Genomic DNA, 25,998 nt, shown 5'->3' on the forward strand with positions numbered 1-25,998 from the left:
CTGGCGGGAGTGACACCTCCCGCCTGCAGGACTCTGAATCAGCCGGTCCGGAAATAACGTGGCAGCGGTTTTACCGCCACCGTTGTTTCTGGACCGGCAGGGTCATAATGAGGCCCAATCTGTAGTAATGTGTAGTCTATCGATGTAAGACGGCCTAAAAAAAATGTATTTTCTTTTGATGAATTGGATTTTGTTTTTATGATGTGTGAGAAATTGAAGTCTTTCTCTATCTTAAATGTAAATGGTTAATTTACTTAATTGTCTTTGTTAAGTTCAACCAATAAACATTAAAAATAAAAAATAAAAGAATTATTAGGGAAGGTACGCCCATGGAAGTAGTGATGACACTGCCAGATTCACCACAGTGCACATTAATCTCAGTTTCAATATGTCCAGGTAAGTCCAATAGCCTTGTGAGATTGTGTTTTCCCAGTTTGCATTCAACTGTGCTGAGCTAGAGATCCTGTCTAGCAAGTCCATTTTACATTAAACTCCTTGCTGACTATCATTTTCATATTGACATTTATACTTGATGGATTGGCCCAGAAATCTATTCGCCCAATTGGATGCAAAGTATTCTTAACATGTGTGCACCATGGCAAAGATGATGCACCCTCCCTGCCCAAGAACATCTGGTAGGGCGTCCCTGAATTTGCTCTATTCTGACACCCTCCACAATCTGTTCCAATACAAAAGTGGTCTAAGTGTTACAATATGATTGAGATGGAGTAAGCCCAGCTCTTCAGTAAATAATCCTGTAGACACACAGCTAGGTACTCCCAGATTGTTTTTAGGAAACTATTCTCGACAACACAAATGTTTGTGCAGTTCTTGTGTCCCCAAAATCTCGGCCCAATATAAAGCAGCTTGTTTGGCCTGCAATTTGTAGGCTTCCAAACATGGGCGTAGGAAAAGAGGGGGCTGGGGGGATAAATCCCCCCACAATTTTGAGCAGGGGGGATACAATGCAATCCCCCCAAAATCTGAAGCAAGTGAAAAGAAAGGCTGTTTATTTTTCCAATTGGGAAGCATGACCTTCTGTTTAAAAAGCTGCCTTTCTTTTCCCAAGTGCTTGAAATGTAAACGGACTGTGCTTTCCTTCCTTTGAATTGCCAATTATGGTTACTATTCTGTGAAGTAGGGCGTGGGTGGGTGCATATCTGAAGGCTGGAGGGCAAATCTGAGAAATCAAAGGCATTCTTCAGAGCATCTTTTCAGAGATAGTGGGCCTCATTACGACCCAGGCGGTAAGTTACCGCCTGGGTCGTACCTTTACCACCATGGCGTAAACTACGTTTACGCCATGGTGGTTGGCGGACTTACCGCCCCATTCCGAGGTTGGCGGGGCGGTAAATCCCCAATCCCCATTTACCCTTCCCCATTCCCATTTTTGCCCCATAGGGCATAATGGGAGTGGGGAAGGCGTTAATTACGCCACCGTAAATTACGGTGGCGTAATTAACAACATGGTCCCTTAGCGCCATGGATTTTAACACCTGCTAAAAGCAGGTGTTAATTCCTCCATGGCGCTAAGGGACCTCGGAATCAGGCGGTAAGGGTCGGCGCTGTTTACGCCGCCGTAAACCCCTTACCGCCTGGGTCCTAATGAGGCCCAGTGACAAGATATTAATGTTAAGCCCGCACAAGCACTAAGTATTTTTTTTGTATGATTCAGAGTTTAAAAGATATTAATAGTCAAATAGAATGGCTGTAATTTTTGAATGTATTAAAAACAAATACAAGCCATTTAACCCCTCCTCGCCCCTACCACATCCACTGATCTCTGACAAAAGCACATGTGGGGGCATTTTAGGCAAATGGTTTCAGATTGGCCTGCCCCCATTTACCATTAAATTGCTTTATTTAGATTTAGCAAGGTGAGAATTACTTTCTTGTTAAAAACATGCAGGTTCTTTTTTGTATGTGATGGGTTGGAGAGGAGCCCTGTGCTTTTGTACCAGCAGGATACTAAAATGTCACACTTTAAGAAAGAGGATGCTTTAGTAGCACATGCTGAGGGCCTGAACAGAAATATGTTGCAAAACTGATATTTCAGTTTTCCACAGAGAGAAAGTGTGACAGTTATTACCGGAAGACCCTTGTTTTACAAGAGGGCACTTTGCCTAACCATTTTAGTTGGGAGGGCAACATTTCCTCTGCAAAGCACAACCCAGGTACAGAATGGAAGAAGAAATAAAAGAAAGATGCTTAAGTAAAACATCATTCACCCACCCACCACAGCCTTGTAAACACTACTTCTTGATCCCATTTCCTACTGGACCCACTTGCTTGCCTCTGGAGGAGAGTTGTTGCCTGCTGACTTCGCCACTCACCCCAGAGCAGGGATGGCGTCAGAGCCTTTAAATCGTTTCAGTTGAAATGTGCCATGGAGCTTTGGGGGCAGGGAGCGGGTGTCCCAAGTTGGAAGTCTTATGAAACAGAAACAAAACCCTTTAATTTGGGGCATTGAATGTGTGCACTGCAGGCATTGCAGACCACCACCTCCTTCTGGCAGTCTGTAGGAATATTCTTAGCACCCCGTTGCCTTTTTATTCACAATGTCCCATCATTAGCATCCTAATTCCAAAGAGGAATTAATAGCTTTTCAGGGGACATTTAATGTTTCAACCCCCTTCTGGCTGCCTTTCCCGTGATAATATGCAGCTATTAACCACCTCACTGCATTACTTTAACTTTATTATGATTTAAACACCCCACATGCACCTCTGGCAGTTTTTATCAGTTGTAAGACAAGGGGGGATCCCAAACATCATGCTGAAAAACCCCACCTGCCTTTATACATCTTCAGCTGGCACTGCCCCAAAGCCACCTGCCAGACTGACTCAAAATCTACAGAATCCAGATTTGCTACTTTGCTCAGAAACACATGTAAATAGGCTCAGTAAATGTGTGCTTGTGCAATTTTGCTGGACATTTAATACATTGACATGATGTAGGTGGCATAATAGCTTAGTGGGTTGGTGCGCGAGCTGCATCCCATCAGAGCCAACTCAGACTTTCATTCTACTGAACATGAGTGCCATTGAGGGGGTCTTAGAAACCTTTGTTGATTACAAGAGTGCTAAGACGCTGCATGATTGTGTCAGGAAGTGATAAAAACAATGTAATATTTTGAATATACATAGTTTTATTTTAAATTTTGGCTAAAAGTTGGCAAAGCGAAACTTCTTCAAAAAGTTTGAGAACGTATTTTCTTTTGGATTTATTAGGTAAATTAAAAAGGAATTTGTTCTGAGATGTGTTCACCATTATGGACCTCCTTTAAATATGAAGCATGAAGCAGGTACAACATTTGCGCAAATGTGCTTTGGCATTAAACATGCCAGAACTGACCAGGGAGATAATAGCACTGCACATTTGCAAACACCAAGACCAGCTAACACAAGCCCCTAGCCACATACACACTTAAAACCTCCCCAGCATTGTGCATACACCAACCCACTGCAGCACACCCACATCATCCCGCACTGCACATACACCCTACTCCATGGCACACCTCCCCACTGCACTGCGGACTCCACTGCCAAGCAGAGTTCATACACACCACTCCAATGCACTGCACACTCACACTGCTCTACACTCATATCATCCACTGCACTGCACACAGCCCCAACACTGCTCTACATTCGCATCATCCACACAATTAATGAATGTACACTGCCCCAACCATGCTCTTCACACACTTCCTCTAGCCTGGCACTCATGCCATCCCAAAACTGCATGCAGTCCTAAAGTCCCAAAACCGCTGTGCACACAGTGACATGCTGTCTCCAGCACTCACATGCAGGCTATTTGACTGCACACACGATCACACACTGCCCACAGTATTGTACTACACACACAAATCAACCTAACCACCACAGACATTGTCCCAAGCACTTCATTGTAGTGTACAAAGACACACAAACCCCAGCACTGTGCACAAACTTCCCCAGAATGCACACACATACTGCCCCAACACCGCATACACAAACTTCCCCAGCATTGATTGCATACACACCACTGCTTCAACGACATACACAGGCCGAATCATGTAATTCCCCTCAAAAGTGTCGCAAGCGGCTGGCGCACAGCGTGCCCGTGCGAATGTCTGCGCCAGCCGCATGCGATAAAACCAATTCCCGCGCACAGCGTATTCATGGATTCTCGCCTCCAAAAGCAGACGTGGCGCAGCGACCCTGCAGCAGCGCCAGTTACGCCCCCAAGAACGCCCTTGCGCAAGGAAAAGCCATCAAGATCGCAAAACCATCGCAAAGGGCTGCACCAACACTGCACCAGTTTACCGGACTGGCAAAAGCGGGGAACGCGTATTACGGGTGTCGGGAACACGCGTGCGCGAGAAGATTCACATGCGATCGGGCCAGGGGGAGCGTGTGCGTGTATTTCAGGGGTGCGCGAGAAGTCCTACACGCGAATGGCCTGGGTGCGTGTATTCCAGGGGTGCGCGAGAAGTCCTACACGCGAATGGCCTGGGTGCGTGTATTCCAGGGGTGCGCGAGAAGTTCTACACGCGAATGGCCTGGGTGCGTGTATTCCAGGGGTGCGCGAGAAGTTCTACACGCGAATGGCCTGGGTGCGTGTATTTCAGGGGTGCGCGGGAAGTTCCACACGCGATTGCCCTGGGCGCGTGTATTTCAGGGGTGCGCGGGAAGTTCCACACGCGATTGGCCTGGGCGCGTGTATTTCAGGGGTGCGCGGGAAGTTCCACACGCGATTGCCCTGGGCGCGTGTATTTCAGGGGTGCGGGGGACGTTCCACACGCGATTGGGCTGCGTGCGTGTATTTCAGGGGTGCGCGGGAACTTCTACACGCGAATGGCCTGGGTGCGTGTATTCCAGGGGTGCGCGGGAAGTTCCACACGCGATTGCCCTGGGCGCGTGTATTTCAGGGGTGCGCAGGAAGTTCCACACGCGATTGGCCTGGGCGCGTGTATTTCAGGGGTACGTGGGAAGTTCCACACGCGATTGGGCTGCGTGCGTGTATTTCAGGGGTGCGCGGGAAGTTTCACACGCGAATGGCCTGGGTGCGTGTATTCCAGGGGTGCGCGGGAAGTTCCACACGCGATTGCCCTGGGCGCGTGTATTTCAGGGGTGCGCAGGAAGTTCCACACGCGATTGGCCTGGGCGCGTGTATTTCAGGGGTGCGCGGGAAGTTCCACACGCGATTGGGCTGCGTGCGTGTATTTCAGGGGCTCGTTGGGTGGTTTTACGCGCGATCGGGCCTGGGGGAGCGTGTGCGTGTATTTCAGGGGTGCGCGAGAAGTTCCACACGCGATTGGCCTGGGCGCGTGTATTACAGGGGCTCGCGGGTGGTTTTACACGCGATCTGGCCTTGGGGAGCGTGTATACCAGGGGTGCGCGGAAAGTTTCACACGCGATTTCAGCAGGGTACGTGTATTTCAGGGGTGCCGGGGAGTCCTACATGTGATTTGCCAGTGTGGGTCCTCCCAGGTGTTCCCTGTACACCCTCCACGGCCCCTGCAGGCAGCCCACACCACAGGGGACTACCCTGCCTCCCTGGTCATGTCCCGCAGGCAGCCCACCCAACATGGGCATGCCCCCCAGCAAAGGCACATGTCTCCTTGCACTAATGATCACCAACTCATGTCCCCTTGCACCCCCACCCCCAGAATTGCGGGGCACTTGCCAGGAGGCCCCCACCCATGTCCAACTCATGTTCCCCACCACCCCCACCCCCCAGCAGTGCAGGGGCACCCTCCACCAGGCCACCACCCATGTCTCCCACCACCCCCACCCCCCAGCACTGTGGGGCACCCACCACCAGGCCCCCACCCATGTCCAACTCATGTTCCCCAGCACCCCCACCCCCCAGCACTGTGGGGCACCTGCCAGCAGGCCCCCACCCATGTCCAACTCATGTTCCCCACCACCCCCACCCCCCAGCACTGTAGGGCACCTGCCAGCAGGCCCCCACCCATGTCCAACTCATGTTCCCCACCACCCCCACCCCCCAGCACTGTGGGGCACCTGCCAGCAGGCCCTCACCTATGTGCAACTCATGTTCCCCAGCCAACATGTCATCACAACTAGATCCCTGGTCCCTATGGTCAGCCTCCAAATGCAAAACACCCACCCGAGTATTGCATCCACCCACTCATAATTTGCAATTACATCACAGAACACCAATTGCAAGTTCCAAAACAAACACATCTCCCTCACATACACCCAATGGGTGTCAGTGAATCTCAAAACACATATCATGAAATGCATGAAACCAATGAGATACCACACATTGAAGTTCACCAAAAAAAATATGTATTAAAGGAAACATAAATAGAATAAAAAATGAAGAAACAGAAATGTGAATGTACAAAAATTAAAAGGAGCATGTCCGTGAAAAAAAGCAAAACCAAAAATAAAATTCCAAAGTAATGTTGACCAAAGTCAATGTCCACAAAACAAAATCCAATGGGAAATAAAAAAGAAAGCCATTGCTCCATGGTTAAAAAGTGAAAAAAAAATACAATCCAACAGTGAACTATGTACATGGGAACAAGCCAGGGTCCATTATCCCAACAAAAGAAAGGAAACCTCTCTAACTACACTAACTAATAAAATAAACTATATACAAAAATGGGGCCAATGTCCGAAAGGTCCAAATAAAATCAAAACAAAAATGAAACCTAACACTACCTACATAACTATGTACAAGGGCAGCGGGCTAGTTTCACGGCTCACTTGTGGATGTCCCGGGCCAGGGCATCATCAAACTCCTCCTCAATGTCCCGGAGGCGGTCCTCCATGTCCCCGAGGGTCCGCAGGGCCGTCGACATCTCCACCTCCAAACCCCTGCGGATTGCCTCGAGGCACTCGGCCCGCCTCAGGGCCCTCCGCATGGAGTTCTCCGCCCTGACCATTGTGAGCCGTGCCTCTTCCGCCCGTTGCCGCTCCGCATCTATGGCGTGGGCCAACCGCTGCCACACGGAAGACACTCTCTGTCCTGGGTCCTCCTGCCCTCTGGCCGATGCCTGCCCCTCCGATGTTGAAGGCCCCGAGCCTTCATGGCTCCCACCACGTTGCTGCTGCTGCTGTGCCTCTGCCCGTGCACTGCCTCCTGCTGCCTGCACATCCTCTGCCGGCTGGGGTGCAGTCGTAGATGTGGCCACCCCTGCTGGACGTCCGACTCCCGACTGTGGCAGGGATGCCTTCTCCACCAGCCTGGCCGCACCGTCAGAGGCAGCTCCACAGGGCACCCAGGTGACTGATGGGTGGGAAGATGGCACAGAGGACGACTGGCGCGTAGGGGGTCCAGTTGAGGAGGGGCTCGTAGCAAGCCCCATCAGACGGGGGAATCCGGCCTGGGTGACCTGTCCCAGCAGGCTGACGTGGTCAACGAGCCATTCGAGATGACATGCAGTCTCTTCATGAAAAGACTGCATGTCACCTCGCATGGCCCGTTGACGCAACGCCACACCAGCCAGGACAGGCTCAACCCGGACCCGGATAGCCACGTCCGCAGGCAGAGGAAGGCCAGTTGACGTGAGCTCATCCCCTGCCTGAAAACGGGTCTGGACGTAGGCATCCATGCTGGTACAAGATGATGCAGGGACAGGATCAGGGACAGGATTGCACACAGGCACCTCTGCGGCAGCCTGTGCTGCCTCCTGTCCCTGGTTCTGCACTGCACCACTAGCACCAGTGGGATCCCCACCTAAAGACCCCGTCTCTGGTGCTTGCACGGCCTCCTCCTCCACCAAACCCCCCACCAACCTGGATGACTCCGTGCCATCTTCCCCTGTTGGGCCCTGTGGGGTCCCAGCTGCCCCTTCTGCTGCCGAGGAGTCCAACTCCAACCTCCGCCTCTTGGACCTCCCCCCGGCAGCTGCGGCCTGCACGCGGCACCGGACTCCTCACTCCCCGACGAGATCACAACATGGGAGGGAAGCCGGGCCTTGCGTCTCTGACTGGCGGTGGGATCCCCGCCGCTGTGCTCCACAGCACCTTCTTCGCCCTCTTCATCAGTTGACGCTGCAGACAGGGAGAAACATAACACAGGCATCAGGGCACTGTACAATGGACACATACACACATGACAGTTGTACATGAGTGGCATTGGCAAACCTCAGACATGTCATCACAATCCCCAACACACATGTCATTACAACTCGCACACATGAGCCATACCACAGCCATATCGCAACTGCCACCACCATCCATACACATACAACAGCATGATCAGCCAAAGGTGAGCCAGACATCACATGCAACACAGGAAGTGCACCACACATGTACACACACCACCACACTTGCATGCATGTGTACACCTCTGCCAAGTGTTGCAGTGTTCAGACGGGCATCCATGTCACATCTGCCAATCAGGCTTCCACATACCGCTGTCACATGCATCCATGTTGCATCACTGTTGCACCCGTGTCAAATACACACACATGCACATGTACACAGTGCTGATACATGCAGCCAAAAACAACATACATGCGTGGCATCACGGACATGTCTACTTACATACACATTCATCCAAACATGTGTGCCCACACAACTGCATTTGGCATGCAAGCCTACACACACAAGCACCATCCATGTCTCACACATTCCAGCCCTCGCATGTGTCAGCCCCACGGCCCTGTACACCCCCACCCATACTCGACCCCATACAAACAGATGTGCAACCTGCACACTACTGAATAATCACCACACGCACTGCTCACAATCAGGATGCATGTACACTCACCGCTCGACTCCAGACGGGTCTGCCTCTCAAGGACCTGGACGTGGAGCGCTGGGGATATGCGTTCCAGGACCCTCATCTGTTCTTCCGACAAGTGGCCCCGGCACCCCTTGGCATCCGCTGCCTTCAAGAGGCGCCGGGCCTTGTTCAGGGTCCTGGACCTGAAGTCCTCCCAGCGCTTCTTGACATGTTGTAAGTCGCGGACTGCCATCCCCTCCGCGTTGATGGCAGTCACGATGTCAGTCCAGATCCGAGTCCGTCCTTCCTTGTCGGCGCGGGAACTTCCGAAGAGGGCATCATACTGCCCCAGGACTTGCTCCACCAGGACACCAACTTCGGTGGCACTGAAGCTGGGGCCCCTCTGCCTCTCTGGCCGGGGGTTGTCAGTGGTCTCAGATGGTGTTTGCCCCGACATGACAACCCCAGAGGCAGGAGTGGGTGGGCAACTGGGTCCTGGGGTTGGGCTGTGGAGCGATGGAATCCCAGTCGGGAGTCTTCGGTTCCAGCAGGGGTGGTCACAGCAACAGCACCCCTGGTTGATGTGCAGGCAGCAAATGGCAGGGCACGTGGGCAGCAGGCAGTCAGGCAGCAGCAGATGGCAGCGTGCTCGGGGCTTTGGGGGGCAGTAGTTCGGCCTTCTGGGCAGGAGCGTGGTCTTCCGTGTGCTTACGCGTGGCCAGCTTGATACGGAGTGATTTGGCACGTGAAAATTCTGCACGTCAGCGTGTGAATCGAGGAAAGGCCCTTAGCGCGTAAGCGCGTCAGCACGCATACGCGATTCCATTGGACCAGAGGCCCTTAGCCCGTATGCGTGTCTGTGACGTATCGCGCACGGGCGTTGCTTTTCGTGGGGTGTGGTGCGTGTGTCTTGCAGGCGTTGGGGTTCACACGCTATTACTTCACAGCGGGTGGGTGTTGGCTACGCGTTCTTCTACACGCAAGGCAGACGGTGAGTGGTACCCTGCTCCCCCAGGCCCGATCGCGTGTGAAAACACCCGCGAGCCCCTGGAATACACGTACCCCGCTCCCCCAGGCCCGATCGCGTGTGAAAACGCTTGCGAGCCCCTGAAATACACGCACACGCTCCCCCAGGCCCGATCGCGTGTGAAACCACCCGCGAGCCCCTGCAATACACGCGCACAGGCCAATCGCGTGTGGAACTTCTCGCGCACCCCCGAAATACACGCACACGCTCCCCCAGGCCCGATCGCGTGTGAAACCACCCGTGAGCCCCTGCAATACACGCGCCCAGGCCAATCTCGTGTGGAACTTCTCGCGCACCCCTGAAATACACGCACACGCTCCCCCAGGCCCGATCGCGTGTGAAACCACCCGCGAGCCCCTGCAATACACGCGCACAAGCCAATCGCGTGTGGAACTTCACGTGCACCCCTGTAATACACGCACACGCTCCCCCAGGCCAGATCGCGTGTAAAACTTCGCGCGCACCCCATGAAATACACGCGCACAGGCCAATCGCGTGTGAGTAACTTCTCGCGCACCCCTGAAATACACGCGCCCAGGCCAATCGCGTGTGGAACTTCACCCGCACCCCTGTAATACACGCACACGCTCCCCCAGGCCAGATCGCGTGTAAAACTTCACGCGCACCCCTGAAATACACGCGCACAGGCCAATCGCGTTTGAGTTACTTCTCGCGCACCCCTGAAATACACGCGCCCAGGCCAATCGGGTGTGGTACTTCACATGCACCCCTGTAATACACGCACACGCTCCCCCAGGCCCGATCACGTGTGGGCCTTCTCGCGCGTGTAGGACTTTGGCGCACATTTATTTCCTGCGCAGGGACCCTACCGCCTGCTTTCGTGTGGCGGACATGTATGGGCCTGTGCGCGTCTTTGGCCGTGCGCTGTTTTTCCCTATTCGATTCCATGAATACGTGTTGTAGGCGAGCGTGTGGGCGTTCTGCGCACTTGCCTCCTGTACTTCCCCCGTGACGCCCACATTTTCACGAGTTGTTCCCCATTCTGCGTGTGACGCCCCGTGTTAGCCTACTTTTGTTATGTGCGCCGCGCTATGTGCGAATTTGCTGTGGCCTTATCGCACGGCGTTCGATGAGGCGCGCGCCAGCGTGCGCCGCGCACTTTCTCAGCGCACATCCCACATTTTGCGCGTGCACGGGCTTCCATGAATTGATGTGCGATGTTTTCTGTGCGATAATCGCACTTGCACTGCGATTTTCGCTGTTTCTCTGCGAATCGCACGTTTTCGCACGCGTGCGCCGTTTTTTCGGCGCACGTTGATTCCATGAATCGGCCTGACAGTCTTTTCAGCGAAATAATTTTAATCCAGAGATTTTTAATCTAAACATATTTACTGAACGACTTTTACATCGAAAATATCTTTCACTGAATTTTTCGATGAAGTAAATCATTTTAGACGAAAAAGCTCTCGAATGAAAATACTCGCTGACACTACACAAGTTAGAGGGAGCTCAGTGCTGAAGTAGATTGTTACTGTATTTAATCTAGTTCGGCACTGGACAGCTCCCTCTGACTTGTGTAGTGTCAGCGAGTAATTTCAGAAATGGAGACTTTTATTTTATTGTGGGTTTGGGAGCCCCCCAATTAAAAAATAAAATACAAGTCTCCAGTTCTGAAATTACTCGCTGACACTACACAAGTTAGAGGCAGCAGTCCAGTGCTGAACCAGATTGTTACTATCCACTTCAGCACTGGACAGCTCCCTGTGACTTTATGCATGTTTTGCTTAATTTTGTTTTTACATAAAGTGCAGTTACCAATTTTACATTCATAAAATAAAAAGTGTTTATATATCGAAACTGTTTTCGGTAAAAGTGTTTCGATATATAAACTCTTTTCACTTTATGTATGTAAATTAGGTGAAACAGATTTCGGTGAAAAAATTCAATAAAACATGTCTTTGATGAATTTTTTTTCGATGTAAAGACATGGAATCTGCTTCAACATGGCCTCAGCACTAACCGGCATGCACACACCAACAGCCCAGCGCTGCATACACACACATTGTCAGAGTACTGCACAAACACCACTCACCACCCCCACCCAAGGCTCTGTGCACACACCCTCAGAACTGCACTGTGCACACACACAGCGTTCCAGCAGTGCACTCCACACAGCTCCCTGCAGCTCCCTCTGCCCAGCACAACACATATTCATCCCACTGCACCACACATACACACCTTCAGGATATGTTTTTGAGGGCTAACGGAGAAAATGAGGTGTGGGCTTACTGTGCTGGTGGTCATAATGGTATCTTGCTCTACTATGATAAATGCAAAGAATGGAACTTGGCCTCACTGTTCTAACCTGCTACATTTGAAACCGCCATGGCTTTGGATAACTTAGCATAGTGGTATCTGGCCTTTCTGTGCAAAGTGGGCATAATGGAAGCTGCCATTGATGTCCAAGTTGGGTGTAATGGAATCTTTCACTGCTTTGCTATGTAGACATCAGGGAACCTGGCGCTACCTCCTAATTGGAATCATGGAGATTGGCACTGTTATACTAATTGTGCATTGCCTTGGCAGTGGTGTGGGTACCTGGATATTGAATGGTAACGGTGCAAGAACCTGGTTTATTGAAGGCAGTAGCTGGTAATGGTATGGAAACCTGAATTTGTAGGTGTTTATTTATATAGCGCTTACACCAAAGCAACTTTACAGCAAACATATTTACATACAATATCACCCAACCGAAGGTGGTACTCATTTATCGACCTCGGAAGAATGAAAGGCTGAGTTGGCCTTACCTGGATTTGAACCTGCAACCTGCAGATCTCACACAGATCGCAGCAGCCAACGCTCAACCGACTGAGCTATCTTACCAAAATTTCGATTAGAAAACCTTCAAATGGTGAGTGACAGGGCTTTTGATGTCATTACCTGGTATAGGGTAGCCAGAAGAGGTACATGATGTGAGTACTAGTGCATGTCATGACAATACCTGACACATTGTGGTACTCTCTGGGCTCATGATGGAAACAGCTGGTAATTACTTGTTCTAAGCGGTGTCTAAAGTGTTACAGCACACACGCTAACAGGCACATGAGTAATTGGATCTGGCAACCTTTATCGTGCTCATTATTACAAATTGGGTTCTTATATTGCACTTCATGTCAGAGTCCAGCCTCTAAGCATGGGACTGGGTTTTCAGACTGTGCTGCTCAGCATTGTCTTCCTTTCAAAATGTTGTCTTCCTTCCTGTCCTGGGAGGCCAATAGACGCTTCAGTGCTTTGTAACGACTGAAACCCTTGCTACATTGAACAATGTCCCAGAAAAGACTGATTCATGTTGCTGTGTGCAATATGCATAAATATAACATGGATCTGGAAGAAAAATAAGCAGTAGCAAAATAATTTGTCATGCATACTGGATGCCACAAAAAACGTGTTCATGATCCTCACTGACTGTGAAATAATTGGCCCTGTTCACTATGTGGATATTCTTCCAAAGAGAGATGGTGAAGGAGAAGGCAAACAGCAATCAAGGAGATGGGGCTGATCGGTCTAGATAGAATTTCATGTTTATCCTATTTGTCATATTGAATGTATTTTTATATAATTGTATTTCTGACTTGTTTCTTTATACCCTTGCAAATGAACCAGTATGTGTTATGCAGTACATATGAATGAAAACAAAATATATATTGTGAAATGCAACCTATCTTGTGGTTCAGGTTATTTGTATGGATAGGTGAGATATTTTATCAATAAGCAGATCAGCACACACCATACTTTTAATGCTGCCTGTGAATGTTGTTGACAACGTCAACAGTGTATACATGTGAGTGGTGAGAGGATGGATCTGCCTTGATCTCCTCTCACTCACTATGTGTTATCGCAAACATTCTGAGTGAGCTTCCATCAGTGGTGTCCTGTTAGTGCCCTGGGACTCCTAGGACTCTGAACTTCCCATAGAAGTGGCACACCATGCAACAGAAATCACACTATGTCGGTTCCTTCCAACTATGCCACCTTAGTATTATAGAACACAGGAAGTGCAGCTTTCTCCACCAATGTATTGTCAGTGATCTAAGGCTCCAACGTAGTTGGTGGGTGTAGCAATAGCTCCAAAGGTACATTTAAAAAACGCATCTGGATTATTTGATTGTTGAATCTAAAATTCTTTTTTAAGACAACCGTAAGCTTCTCCCTCCTGTGCCCAATGTTACAGCAGTCCAGCAGTGCAGAAACATATCTCTGAACTTTATTTCCTCATTTGGAGGAACCTCATTCAAATATTGGTGTTTACCTTTTTTTGCATAAAAGACAAAAAATTATTGTGACCCTCTATAAAACATTCTTCAAGTCCAAAACATCTGTTGGACAATATAAACATATCAAATACCCCTCACTACAACTACATTGAGATTTTCAAAGACATTTAGAGAATTGTGTATCCTTAAGCTCCCTGTTAGATTTCAAATGTTTGAACATTTGTTTTAGCAGTGCACAGATACTTTATTTCTGTTTTGCTAAAAATTACAATCATCTTTACATGTTGTGCCATAGATGAGAAATCTACATCTTATTTGAAGTGTACCTGTGTTTTTTAAAACAGCCATTATTTGCTGTTCTTTCTTAAATCTAACAACGCATATGTGTATAGGGGTTTTAGCGCTTCAGCAGCTAGCCCTATGGCAGTATCGATTGCGTCTGTAGCAAAGACCCCAAGGTGTCCACCGCCCCACACAGATTTTGATGTCTCCTACACCCCTGCCTACAAGCTGTGTGCCCCATCTCACATGCCATCTCTCTACCAGCTGTTCTCCAAAGCAATCGCTGATGCGTCACCTAATAGCCGAAACTAAAAAGAAACACAGTACAAAAGCATGTTAGCCCAAACTGAATCTTACAATCTGTATGTCGTGGTCTTGCTTTAATTGCGTTTTGTCAAAAGAAGCAAAATTGTTTCTTGATTGTGTGTTTAGCGCATTGTAATTTTTTTTGGACCATCAGTGATCAAATCTATTTACCACTAAGAATTGTGCTCTAGTTAAAAATTACGCCAGAGGAATTATTCCACGGCTCATAATCACTATGTTTATGGCTCCAGGCACAATGTAAAATCAACAAGACCGTGTAACAATAATCCATTCGGGGCTCGCGAAACTCACTCAGCAAGGAGTCTCCTTGCATCTTCCCTCGTCTCAGGCATGTATATGACACAAGTCCGGGAGAAATCACGCGGCCAGCCTGAAGCCCTCCCAAATTGAGGAACTAGAAGGCAGCACTGCGCTGTGAAGACCAGCCTGGGGACGGTTGCAAAATGGGCGCCAGAGCCTGTCAAATTTCTTACCTGGGAAGGGGGGACCCGGGGGGAACGCGAAGCGTTTCCCCCCGGGGAGTTTTTGGCGCTGCACACGGCCAGCGAGTGGCCGTGGGGGCAGAGCGCCTCCCGGGGGGTATTTAAGGGCTCAGGGAAGGTTCGGGAGGCAGGCGACGGTTAGGACTTGATGATTGTGGCGACGGTTAGGACTTGATGATTGTATCAGTCCTGTCGCCCGCTCCCGAGCCTTCCCTGAAGCTAGCTGGGCCTTTGGTGCGGAATAGAGTAGGTGAGGAGGGTTAGTTAGTATTTTGGGGGTGGCGCAGGCAGTTAGGAGTTAGTTAGAAGTTAAATAAAAAATTTTTTAAAAAAACTTTGTTTTGGCGAATTTCGCCCAGTGGGGAGTAGCGTAAATAAGCTACCCCCCCCTCCTTACCTGAGCTACCGTTGGAGTCCGTGCACGGTGGGGCGGCGGGATCGTGGGGGCGGGTTTGTTTTCAGTTGCGCAGTCGTCGGTCTTCTGGGGAACGGGGTCTTGTTGAGGGAGAGGGGATTTTCTCCTCTTCAGGCCCATTTAGGGCTTCTTCCTCTGTCGCGCGGGTGGGGGAGGAGTGCAGGCCTGGCGGGGGCTGCACATCAGGTGTTTCTGTTGGGGAGCCGCAGACACTTTCCATTTCGCTCTCCCCACGGCGGCGGGTTTTCCCTGCACGGATCCTCTTGGTTGCGGGGGTGTGTTTAGCAGAGCCCAGGCGGCCCTGTCTTGTGGGGAATATACGGCGCGGTGACAGCCTCCTGTCAGAGGGGGCAGGGCAGGCGCCTTAAAGGGGCCGCGCAGTTTTTGCTGGGCTGCCAGTAGTGCGGTGCAGCTAGTGGGCCACCAGGGGGCAGGGAGGGCGGTGCTATAGTGGGCTGTTACCTGTTTTGGAGGGTTTTGTTTTAAAAAAAAAAAAAGGGTATAAGTGTCAGGGAATTAGGTGTGATTATCAGCAGCAGTAGCAGGGGGCTCCTGGGTGGCGTGCATTTAGCAGGGGAAGAGGGAGAGGTAGGTTTTTCTTTGGGAGAGGGGTATTTTTTAGGTGGGGGGCAAATATAAAAAAAAAAATTTTGTTTTTCTAAAAAAAAAAAGAGAAATTTCTATTTTGGGGTTATTTAACCCCTTTGTGTTATTAGGGTTATAGGGCATTTTCTGCTGGTTTTTTCCCTCGGCTAGTAGTAATTTTCCACAGGTAGGTAACGGCTCGGGGGCATATTGAGCTAGTGAGCGTCAGGGTGAAGTTTGAGTGCGCTCTCTGTGTAGTAGTGCACGATGGTGGGCCAAGGGGTTAGCAAGAAGGGGCTGGTTGATGCTAGGGCTCTTAGGGAGGCCCTGGAAATCATCAGCAGGGCATCGAAGGCCCAGTTGGAGGGGGCGGTGGGGGAGGTCACGGGTGAGGGGGAGATAAGGGGCGGTAGACCGCAGCGTAGAGCGGCAGCTGATGGGGCGCTTGCGGCAGTGTTGGCTTGCACCCCTACGGGGAGGGGGGAGGTTTGGGAATCCAGGGGCAGGAAAATGAGGAGGGAGATAGACAGAAGGGCGGACGGGGGAGTAAGGATGTCGGGTGGGCAGCCAGGGAGGGAGGAAGGGAAGCCCGAGGTAAGAGGGGAATGCTCAAGAGGGAGGGGCTCAAGGGAACGACAGGGGGGGCAGGGATGGGGCACAAAAGGGGGTGTCAGGGCAGAGGGGAAGAGGGGGTAAATACCTGCAGAAGAGTGCAGGGGGGAGGAGGGAGAGGTCCCCTTCAATTGAGGAGGGTAGGGTGGGGCGCGGAACGCCCCCCCCGGGTAGGAGGAGTGAGGGCGGAGGGCGCTGCGCAGCCCCCGCTGTTCAGGTGGAGATTGAGGGTTTCAGTACGGCCCCTCCTCGGTCAACGCGAGGAGAGCCTAGAGGGCGCAGCACAGTCCCTAGCAAGGAGGATTACAGGGTGGAGGTCGGAACGCCTCACCCGAGAGAAGAGGACCAGGCAGGGGTTCCCACAACCCCGCCGAGAAGACGTCAAAGGAGTGGCGGGGCGGACGCCCCCGGCTCGCAAGAAGATCATCAACTCATCTCGGGCATGAGCTCGCATCCACAATGGTATTTAAGGGGTGATGAAGTTGGTTGGGAGGAATATGTGGGGCAATGGGAATTGGAAGATTACAGGGCGGAAAGGGAAAGGGGGGAGGAGAGAGAAAGTTCAAGGTGGGATAGGGAAAGGGAAGTGCAGGGTGGTCGGGGTGAAAGGGGTCATGGGAACTATTGGCTGGGTGAGTGTGCTGACATGTTTTGTCCCCGCAGTAGGAGCCCTCTAAGAATGGAGAGGAGGAGCACCGGTGTGGACGCCAGGCCGCAGGTGGCAGGTGTGGAAAGAGGCGAGCGGGAAAGGGAATGGTCATCTGCATGGCAGAGGGGTTACAAATAGGTGGACAGGGGAGGAACGGGCTGGTTTTCAAGGTGTAAGGAAGGAAGTTGGTGTGCAGGCCATTGGAGCCGAGGGGGTTGAAAAGAGCATTTGCTCGGTGAAGGTCCAAACGGACAAGGTGGTGGAGCCATTGGTGCTCGAAGTGCAAGCCGGAAAAGATAAGGAGTGTGAAGTGAAAAGAAAGGAGAAAAAATGGCCATACATGGGGATAACAAAACCATTGGGGGCGCACTTGATGGCAGCGACCAGGGAGAAGATTCAGGCAGGGGAATTTGTGGATGTCTTTAAATTGCTCCATAGGGAAGTGAGAGCAAAGGAGGGGTCTAAGGAGGAAGAGAGGGAACTGGCTTCACGCCCAAGGGTCCCGGTGACTATTGAGAATTGGACGTCGGCGTTTATCATTTATGCTAGTGTGTACTGTGAAAAATTCCCGGAGCGTTGCGTGGCCCTGCTTAAATATATGGACGTAATTAGGAAGGCTTTCACGAGTTTTGGGGGTTTTGCCTGGGTACGCTATAATGAGGAATTCAGAGCGAGAATGGCGGAGGACAGTCAGGCGGTCTGGGGGGAGATAGACATGGATCTTTGGCTGCAATGGATGGCTCCAACGAGGCCTGCCCCGACATTGCACACACCAAGTGGGCTGCCTGTGCCTTACCGGCCCTTTCTTGGTCGCCCCGCCCATGAGGGGGCGGGGGGAGGAGGCGGAGGACAGCCCTCGACAGCATGTTGGGCGTTCAATAAAGAAGGCTGCACGAGGTGGATGTGCAAATTTAAACACGAGTGCAGCAGGTGTGCGGGTCGGCATCCGGTTACAGATTGTTTTCAGGCAGGGGACAGTGGGTCAGGGCAAGGAAGTGGGGGGGAAGGACCGCATGCCAGGTAAATTGGGGTGTGCTGGTAGGTCGGGCTCAGTTTAACGTAAAAGGAGGGGGGGCACAAGGTTTGATGAAAGGTTTTTGGGGGCGACTTAAAGGGGGTAGGAGAAGGGTGAGAAGGAAGAAGCGTAGGTAGGGGAGGGCCGCAGGGGGGATGTAACTGTGGAAATTGTTAAGGGGTGGTGGCCGTCGTTTGGGGGGCATGGACGACGGTGGCGAAGCCCTCACTCTTGCCGCACGACAAGGTGAGTAAGCTTCAGGCTGAATGGACGGAGGTGCACGGAGGTGCGGGAGCGCCTCTGGTGCAGCAAGGGGAAGTATTGAGCTGGGTCTGCATGGACGGGGGTGCACTAGGGCCCCTGGTGCAGCTGGGGGAAAGAAGTGGAGCAACGAAGCAAGGTGCTGGAAGAGGAATTTATGTGGAATGGACTGCATGGACGGGGGCACAGGTTTGGCCCCTGGTGCAGCGGTGGAGAGGAGTAAGGCAGAAAAGGGGCCTGTATGGACGGGGGTGCACTAGGGCCCCTGGTGCAGGTGGGAAACAGGTGGTAATGGACGCAAGGATCTTGAAAATTAGTTATAAGGAGGGGACTGCATGGACGGGGGTGCAGGTGTGGCCCCTGGGGCAGTGGCGAGATGAGCAATAAAGTAAAGGGCCTGCATGGACGGGGGTGCACGTGGGCCCCCGGTGCAGGAGGGGGCAACGCAGGGCCAATATTAATAAGGTGATGGAAGGTGGGGGGGGCAAGGGGGAGCAGGGGGGTAACAGTTTAGAGGAAAAAGGGGGTCTAAGTGGGTTTAGGTGTATTGTTTAAAGGTTAGGTGAAAGGGGCGAAATATAGGGGGACGGTAGGAGAAGACCTGAGGTGTTTCCGGAGAGGGTTAAGGAGATGGCCAGAAAGGATAGGGTACTGAGGAGGTGTTACTAGGGGTGTGGGAAAGGTTAGGAGGTTTGGAACTCATTCATTTAGGAGGGGTGCAGCATCTGAAAGTAGCAGGCTGGGCTATTAAGAGGAGTAGGTGAAAAGGTTGGGACGCTGGGAGTAAGGGAGATACAAAGGGTATGTCAGGGACCGGGGCAAACGGAATGTCTTTATAGAATTTTTTCAGTAGGTAGCAGGAGTGTTGCATTTATTAGGATGTTGGTGATTTGTAAGTGATTTTGTAATTTCTTTTTCAGATGCTGCTAGGAGGTCCGGTCAGATGTCAAAAATCTGGTTTTTGGGACATTCTAGGGTTAAGTGGGCGGCGAAAGAAGTTGGGAAAAGGGTTGTTGGCAGGCAACTGGGGTGCAACTATAAAGATCTTGTGGTAAGATGTCCGGGTTTGGGGGGCTGGGATGTGATTAGTGGTTTCCTATGTTGGCTTGGGTGAGGGAAAGCTATGGGCCTCCAGATGGGGGGGATTAGTCTTGCTGGGGAAAATGATCTGGTAAGGGATACGGGTGTGGCTGTTCGTAGGTTCGGGGCTGGGAGACTAGTTTGAGGTAGAAAAGTTTGGGGGGGGGCAGAAAAAACTCCTCGGGGGAGGGTTTTTCTGGTGCCGGGGGCATGGCCCCTTTTGATGTGGGGGGAGGGAAGCACAATGGGGGAATGACAGGGGAAAGGATGGGGTGGCGCTGTTTGCACAAGCAGGTCACCCCGGGGGAACAGGTATTGAGCCTGGAGGGGCATGGCCCCTGGGAGAAAGCGGAACGCCTGGAAAAGGGGCAAGGAGACGGTAGGATCCAACGGATAATTAGGGAGGAATTGGGTTATTTAATTATTTAATTGTTGGGGGAAAATGAAAATGTTTAATTTATTTAATTGGTTGTTAAAATATTTCTTTAGTTTGTTAGGCCATGGAGCCAGTTAAGTGTTTGATTGTAAGCTTTGGCCTGTCACATTAAAGCGACCTTTTCCACTTTTAAATGAGTCTGGGTTTTTGTGCAGTAAGCCAAAAAGAAGAGTGTTTTCGTTTAACCAACCCCAACAGGCAGCAGCAACAGATGGCAGGGGAACAGGCGCCTGCCCACATTCATATAAATCCCACCCGCACACCCCCAAGAAGAAGCCAAGACTTCACTTCCGGCTTATTTTCTAGATAGCTAACATCTCCCGCTTACATTATCATCACTCTGCAAAACTAAATATCCTCTGAAAAGGTGTGAAATATGGTTCTAATGCGCCAAAGGGAGGCGTAACAGATAGCCTTTTGGTCTGGGAGGAGGGGAAAGGTAGACAGCGCGGTGGGTTAATGCACCTACTGCAGTGATCCATGCAGGTATGATATCCAATTTCTGGAGAAATACTGATCGATGTGTGATTGCTATGTTGGGAGCTATAGCCATGCCACATCACCTCTAGAAGAAGCCCTGTTCATTCACAGCATAAGTAACTTATCAAAATTGACCCATATGCGTCACTACTTTTCTTCAATGTTTTCAGGGCAGTTGGGAGTAGAGTGGCAGCTTATGTATGTGATGGATGACATGGGTACAAATGCATAAAGCAAAGTCACAATTACATACCAACCCCTGCAGATTTAGGTGGGAGACTCCCACTTTTTAAAAATGTATTTATTTTTATCATTTTTTAGCGATGAGATGAAAGTCCCGGGTGCATAGGAGGGGTAACAAGACAAAACACCCGAAAAACGAAAATCTCGCAACATAAAAATGTTGATATTTTTGACGTTCTCCCGCTTAAAATAAATATAATGTAATCCAATGGGAACATACAATTCTACCGCCTTTTGTGAAGAAATATCCCTCCCACATGCTTCAAAATGTTGGTATGTATGCAATTGAGAACGGGCAAAGTCTGTGTACACCAGACCCCCACAAATTAGAGACTGGCTAAACCCCTGCACGTGGCTTCATTTCGAAGTCCAAACACACCCTTATTTCTTCAACATAATCTATTTGATAATTTAGGATGTGTGAGGCGACACGGAGGTACTCCTTGCAGCAGTGGACCCGTTACAAACGAAATAACACAGCACACTCACGCGAGAACCATTACACACGAGGTAACATAACGCGCTCACCGTGCTAGCCCGGGCAGCGTCCTGCACGGGCAGGAAACTGTGCCCGGCGTGTTTGGGTGCGTCGCGACAGACGAGGCACACAGGGAGCCCCTCGTCTACGCAGAAGAGCTTGAGCGGCTCGTCGTGCCCGTCGCACCAGGCGGCAGCTCCCAACCCCATGTCCTTTTTGCCCAGGCTCTCCTTCGCGCGCTGCACCAGGTTCCTCAGAAGGCGGCTGGGTTTGTAGGTGGGTTCGGGGAAGAGCAGGCGGCACTGCGGGCATGAGTACGTTTCCCGCCCAGCCCATGTTTCGCTGATGCACTTCTGGCAGAAATAGTGCTCGCAGGGCAAGCCCACGGCATCGCTGAAGAGCTCCAGGCAGATGGGGCACAGGAGCTCCTCGGAGATGTCCAGCGAAGAAGGCTCGATGCCGGACATGGGTGGCTGTTTAAGGGGCCCAGTTGTGGCTAGCGGGGCGCCTCTGCTTAGTACTGAGTGCGACGTGCACCCGGGACAGTGAGGGGAAGACGCCTACTCTATCCGCCAAATTTAAGCTGAAACAGAAAAACGAAAGTGATGCAAGTCGGAGCTTGCCAACTCCCAACAGGCACTGCACAATTGCGCGGGAACCTAAGTGGGCATACAGGAGCGCTGACTCAGTGGGAGGATTTCTATTTTTTATAAATCTTACATAAAAAATAGAACTAAGACACGCAGTCCAGTGGCATGAACTGCATTCATGACATGAGCACAGATTGTGCAGGTATTACCGGCAGACAGATTTCTTTCCAGACAACCCAAAGAGTCGTCTCCTCTGGTATTAACCATTTCACAGCTTTTGTCATGGAATATCGCTCAAATGCAAATGTTCGTTACCATGAGATCATTTGAAGAAACTTTTATTATGAAATGAGTGCCGTACTTTTAAAAGAAAACATACCACAAGTTGAACGAAATCGAACTTTTGCACATTGGTGTCATCAGAACATTGCTATGAAACCGTCTCAAACGACTTCATGAACATGTGCCCTATTATGTGGGACCCTCTCCGCAGTGTTTTGCCCCCTTAAGAGCTGTCATTACGTCATGAACGAAATCGAACTTTTGCACATTGGTGTCATCAGAACATTGCTATGAAACCGTCTCAAACTACTTCATGAACATGTGCCCTATTATGTGGGACCCTCTCCGCAGTGTTTTGCCCCTTTAAGAGCTGTCATTACGTCATGACACCATGCACATAAAAGGGAGCTCGTGCACGCACGTGCGTTAGAACGATGGCAGACGCCAAGAATGGATTTACTGCGTCCATGTCTCATTCTGTGTCTCCAGGACTGCACCATGTTACCACGGCCCTGCAGGCCTTGTTGCTGTGGGACCCTCATGCCAGCATGGTGGCCGGGATCCGCACAGACCGATCTACCATGCTCCAGGTATCCATGGGTGCACCAACACCCCAGGCCGTGTCCACACAGTTTATCAGGGTCCGCCCTGTACCATAATAAAACCGGGTGATTCGGGCAACCAACATAGGCTGAGTAGTGTGGGTTCACTTTGCTTCTCTTACCAGATCCCTACCTAAGTAATAAATCACAGACAACTTATGTGTATGGAAAAGTTGTAGGCCGTAGGCATTTTATTTTCTTACAGAAAATACAACACAACAAAATAATTACATTGCCATATGCTTTTGGGCACATTGTGTCCAGTCCCGAAGTTGCCCAAGGCTCCTCCTGAGTCCTTGTTATCCCTGGGCCTTCGTTCCTGGGCACATGCCGCCTATGACATGTCTTTGACTGTGTACTGAAAGAGTACTCGGCGTTCCTTCTTCTGCCTGCTCCTTTTCTTGGACCGTGTACCGAAAGAGTACTCGGCGTTCTTACTTCTGCTTGCTCCTTCTTTCTTGGAGCGTGTACCGAGAGAGTACTCGGCGTACCCGATCCTGCCTGTACCCTTGCTGTTACATTTCGCACCTTCCCAGGTGCTGTTTCCTGCCCTTCCTGGGCTTTTGTTTCTTGTGGCGCTGTTCGGACACCCCTCCCTACGCTTTTGCGCCGTTTTCCCAAACCCCGCGCCTAAACTCCCAGACCCTCTATTGTCCCGCATGTCATGCGGCCCGGGGCCTGGGTCAGAGATGCTGCCTCTCTAGCACCGATGGGGCCAGCTTGAGTGGCCTCGCACTGCCCCACAACATGCCCTAGCCCTCAATACAACCCATTGATATCCTGCTATTTGTGTCAATAGGTCAAACCATTCCTTGTATAAAGCCAGCATATTACTTGTCCAATGTCGCAAGAGTACTCGTCTTGCATTTGCCATAGACGGAGAACCCATCAAGCTCGTGCATTAGAGTGATGGGGCTACACTGCCTCTGTGACCCTCAGTAAAGCCTGGACCTTCAACATTATCCAGCATTAGACCCAGCACTCTATCAAGGCTATTCAGAATGTTAGCCCAGGGTTTCTTCGCTGTTAAGCAGGACTAGCTCATGTGGATAAACTAGCCTCCTGCCTCACATCTAGAAGCATTTTATGTGATTGCTATGGATACCACTTTGTATAATCCTTTAAGAAATCATTTGGGTGTTAGTGTCCCCGGGGCCGTAGGACCAGCTCCCTAAAACCTCTTCCCACAGAGCATCAGTAAGTAATATGCCCAGTTCTGGTTCCCCAGCAGCCCTGAGAGGCAGACATGGGCTGATCACCTGCCCCGCACAGTAGCGTGTAGCACCACTATATAATATTTTTCATGCATGAAGTTTTCAACTGCAGAGGTACCTGGGGAGCAGCCTTTGATACCCCACCCTAGCCCATACGAATGCAGTGTCTTAGCTGCAAGTATCTTCAAAACTCATGCGTAATCAGACCAAACTCACTAGAAATGCCTGAAAAGGATTTATACCTTGATTATAGCATTGGTTTAATGTTTTAATGTCTCATTAGCTTAAGTAGGCCAAGGTATCTGCCCCCACTAACTGAGGTCTGAAATAGGATGTCTGCCATCTTGGGGTTTGGCTCAGGCATCAAGACTGCCTTGCATTCCGGCTTCTCGTGTCTTCAGTGACGGACTTGTTCCCTGAAATCTATTGCCCTATCTGGATTCCTTTTTTTGCGGGTCATCTTTCTTCGGGCTCTGCTCCATGATCCAGGGGGGGGATTAGAAGCCCAAAGAAGAGTCCAGCTCTGCGAGTCGACTCGCAGAACGAGCCCAGAGCAAGTAGCTGATCACCCATTTATATACTGTACTCTCGGCAAACCTTTTCTGAGGCCAATTTTGTCATGGTTTCTTCCCCATAGTGCTACTCCCTTCTGAACGTACAACTACAGAACACTTTCCATAACGTTTCAAGAATACATTGTTGGTGGGTCATACTAGGGAAATCCCACTGAAGGGGGGCTGAAAGGTGAGAGTTCAGGTGCCCGACGGATGGCTGTGGGGGGGAGATGAGGACATTCCATGTACCATCTCCCTGAGTTGAATCACATTATTTTGTGGCCTCCTCTGGCACCCAGTGATCCCTCCTTGGTCTCCACAGAGATGATAACATCACACAGGGTAAATGTAAGTCAATATAAATAGCAGGCATGAACAGTAGTTGTAGGCATGATACCTGTTGCTTGGCTTGCATAGATGAATGTTCAATTTCTTCTTGTTGATTCAGATATTAGTCTCGGACAAGCTGGTCTATCTGGTTCGTACAGGATAGCCTTAACTTTTTTGAATTTTAATAATAAATTCGGAAAGGGAGGCCTGTTAATCAGAGCCCCCTTTTATAATGGCCCGGGTCAAAAACATAGTGCCCTATGTACGTATGCTGTGACCAGTCTTCTGAAATCTCCAAAAACACTTTGCAGTGGTAGTCAGGTCGGTTCAAAGGTCAAATGCGCACCCCAAACAGCTGCTGGAAATCAAGATTCCAACAGGCAGACGTTTTTCCAAATCCACTGCACCACTTACAGATTTGGGAGACAGTAATCTGGTGAAGAGCCAAATTCACTTGATATCTGACAAGATGAGGGACACATCAGGGATGAATTTTCCAATGTGTTGGACCATGGGGATATTGAGCCATCCGGTAGCCTGTGGGCTAGTCCTGTGATGCTGTTACCTAAAAAGTGCAGCAATGGGAAAATGTAAGTGTACTTTTATGCAGACTCAGGGGGCTCAACTCTGTGACCAAGACATATGCTTACCCCCACACTTTAAGCAGACAAGCTTATTGGCCATGCCAAGCACATAAGTACCTTTGAACTCAAAGACTGGTACTGGCAGTTTGGCCTGACGGATTAGGCAAAAAAAGAGGTCAGCATTTTCAACACCAGAAGGCCAGTACAGAGATAGACCTTTCGGATTAGAAAATGGCCCTGCCATCTTTTTTTTAAAAGAGGATGGTAAACTAGTTACTCATTAGCCTAGAGAACCTCAGCATTGCCTATCTTAATGATGTTTTGGTTTTTAGCCACACTTGGGAGAAAAAGATGTTTAAAGCCATGCAGAACGATGGCTTAGTTATCAAAGCTTCAAGGTGCCAGATAGCTCAAAGTATTAGGACAGCTGCATGCACAAGCAGTAAGAAACAGCCTCTCCAGGCCAAGTTGCAAGTGGTTCAGGATTTGAACGTACCTACCGCACAGACTTAAGAGAGCCTTCCTGGGGCTCACAGGGTATTACAGATCC

General features: G+C 50.4%; 1 protein-coding gene across 1 annotated transcript in view; it reads right to left on the reverse strand.

Moving 5' to 3' along the window:
* The window catches only part of LOC138580933 (zinc-binding protein A33-like), a 203,847-nt gene extending 181,942 nt beyond the window's left edge, over positions 1-21,905 (reverse strand). Inside the window, exon 1 of the mRNA XM_069651865.1 lies at positions 21,343-21,905. Within this exon, the coding sequence (XP_069507966.1) occupies positions 21,343-21,759 (417 nt within the window). The 5' untranslated portion in view covers positions 21,760-21,905. The remainder of the gene's footprint in view (positions 1-21,342) is intronic.
* Between the last annotated feature and the right edge of the window lie 4,093 nt (positions 21,906-25,998).

The sequence above is a fragment of the Ambystoma mexicanum genome, chromosome 3p (genome assembly GCF_040938575.1).
Source record: "Ambystoma mexicanum isolate Mex_15411 chromosome 3p, UKY_AmexF1_1, whole genome shotgun sequence".
NCBI classification, from domain to species: domain Eukaryota; kingdom Metazoa; phylum Chordata; class Amphibia; order Caudata; family Ambystomatidae; genus Ambystoma; species Ambystoma mexicanum.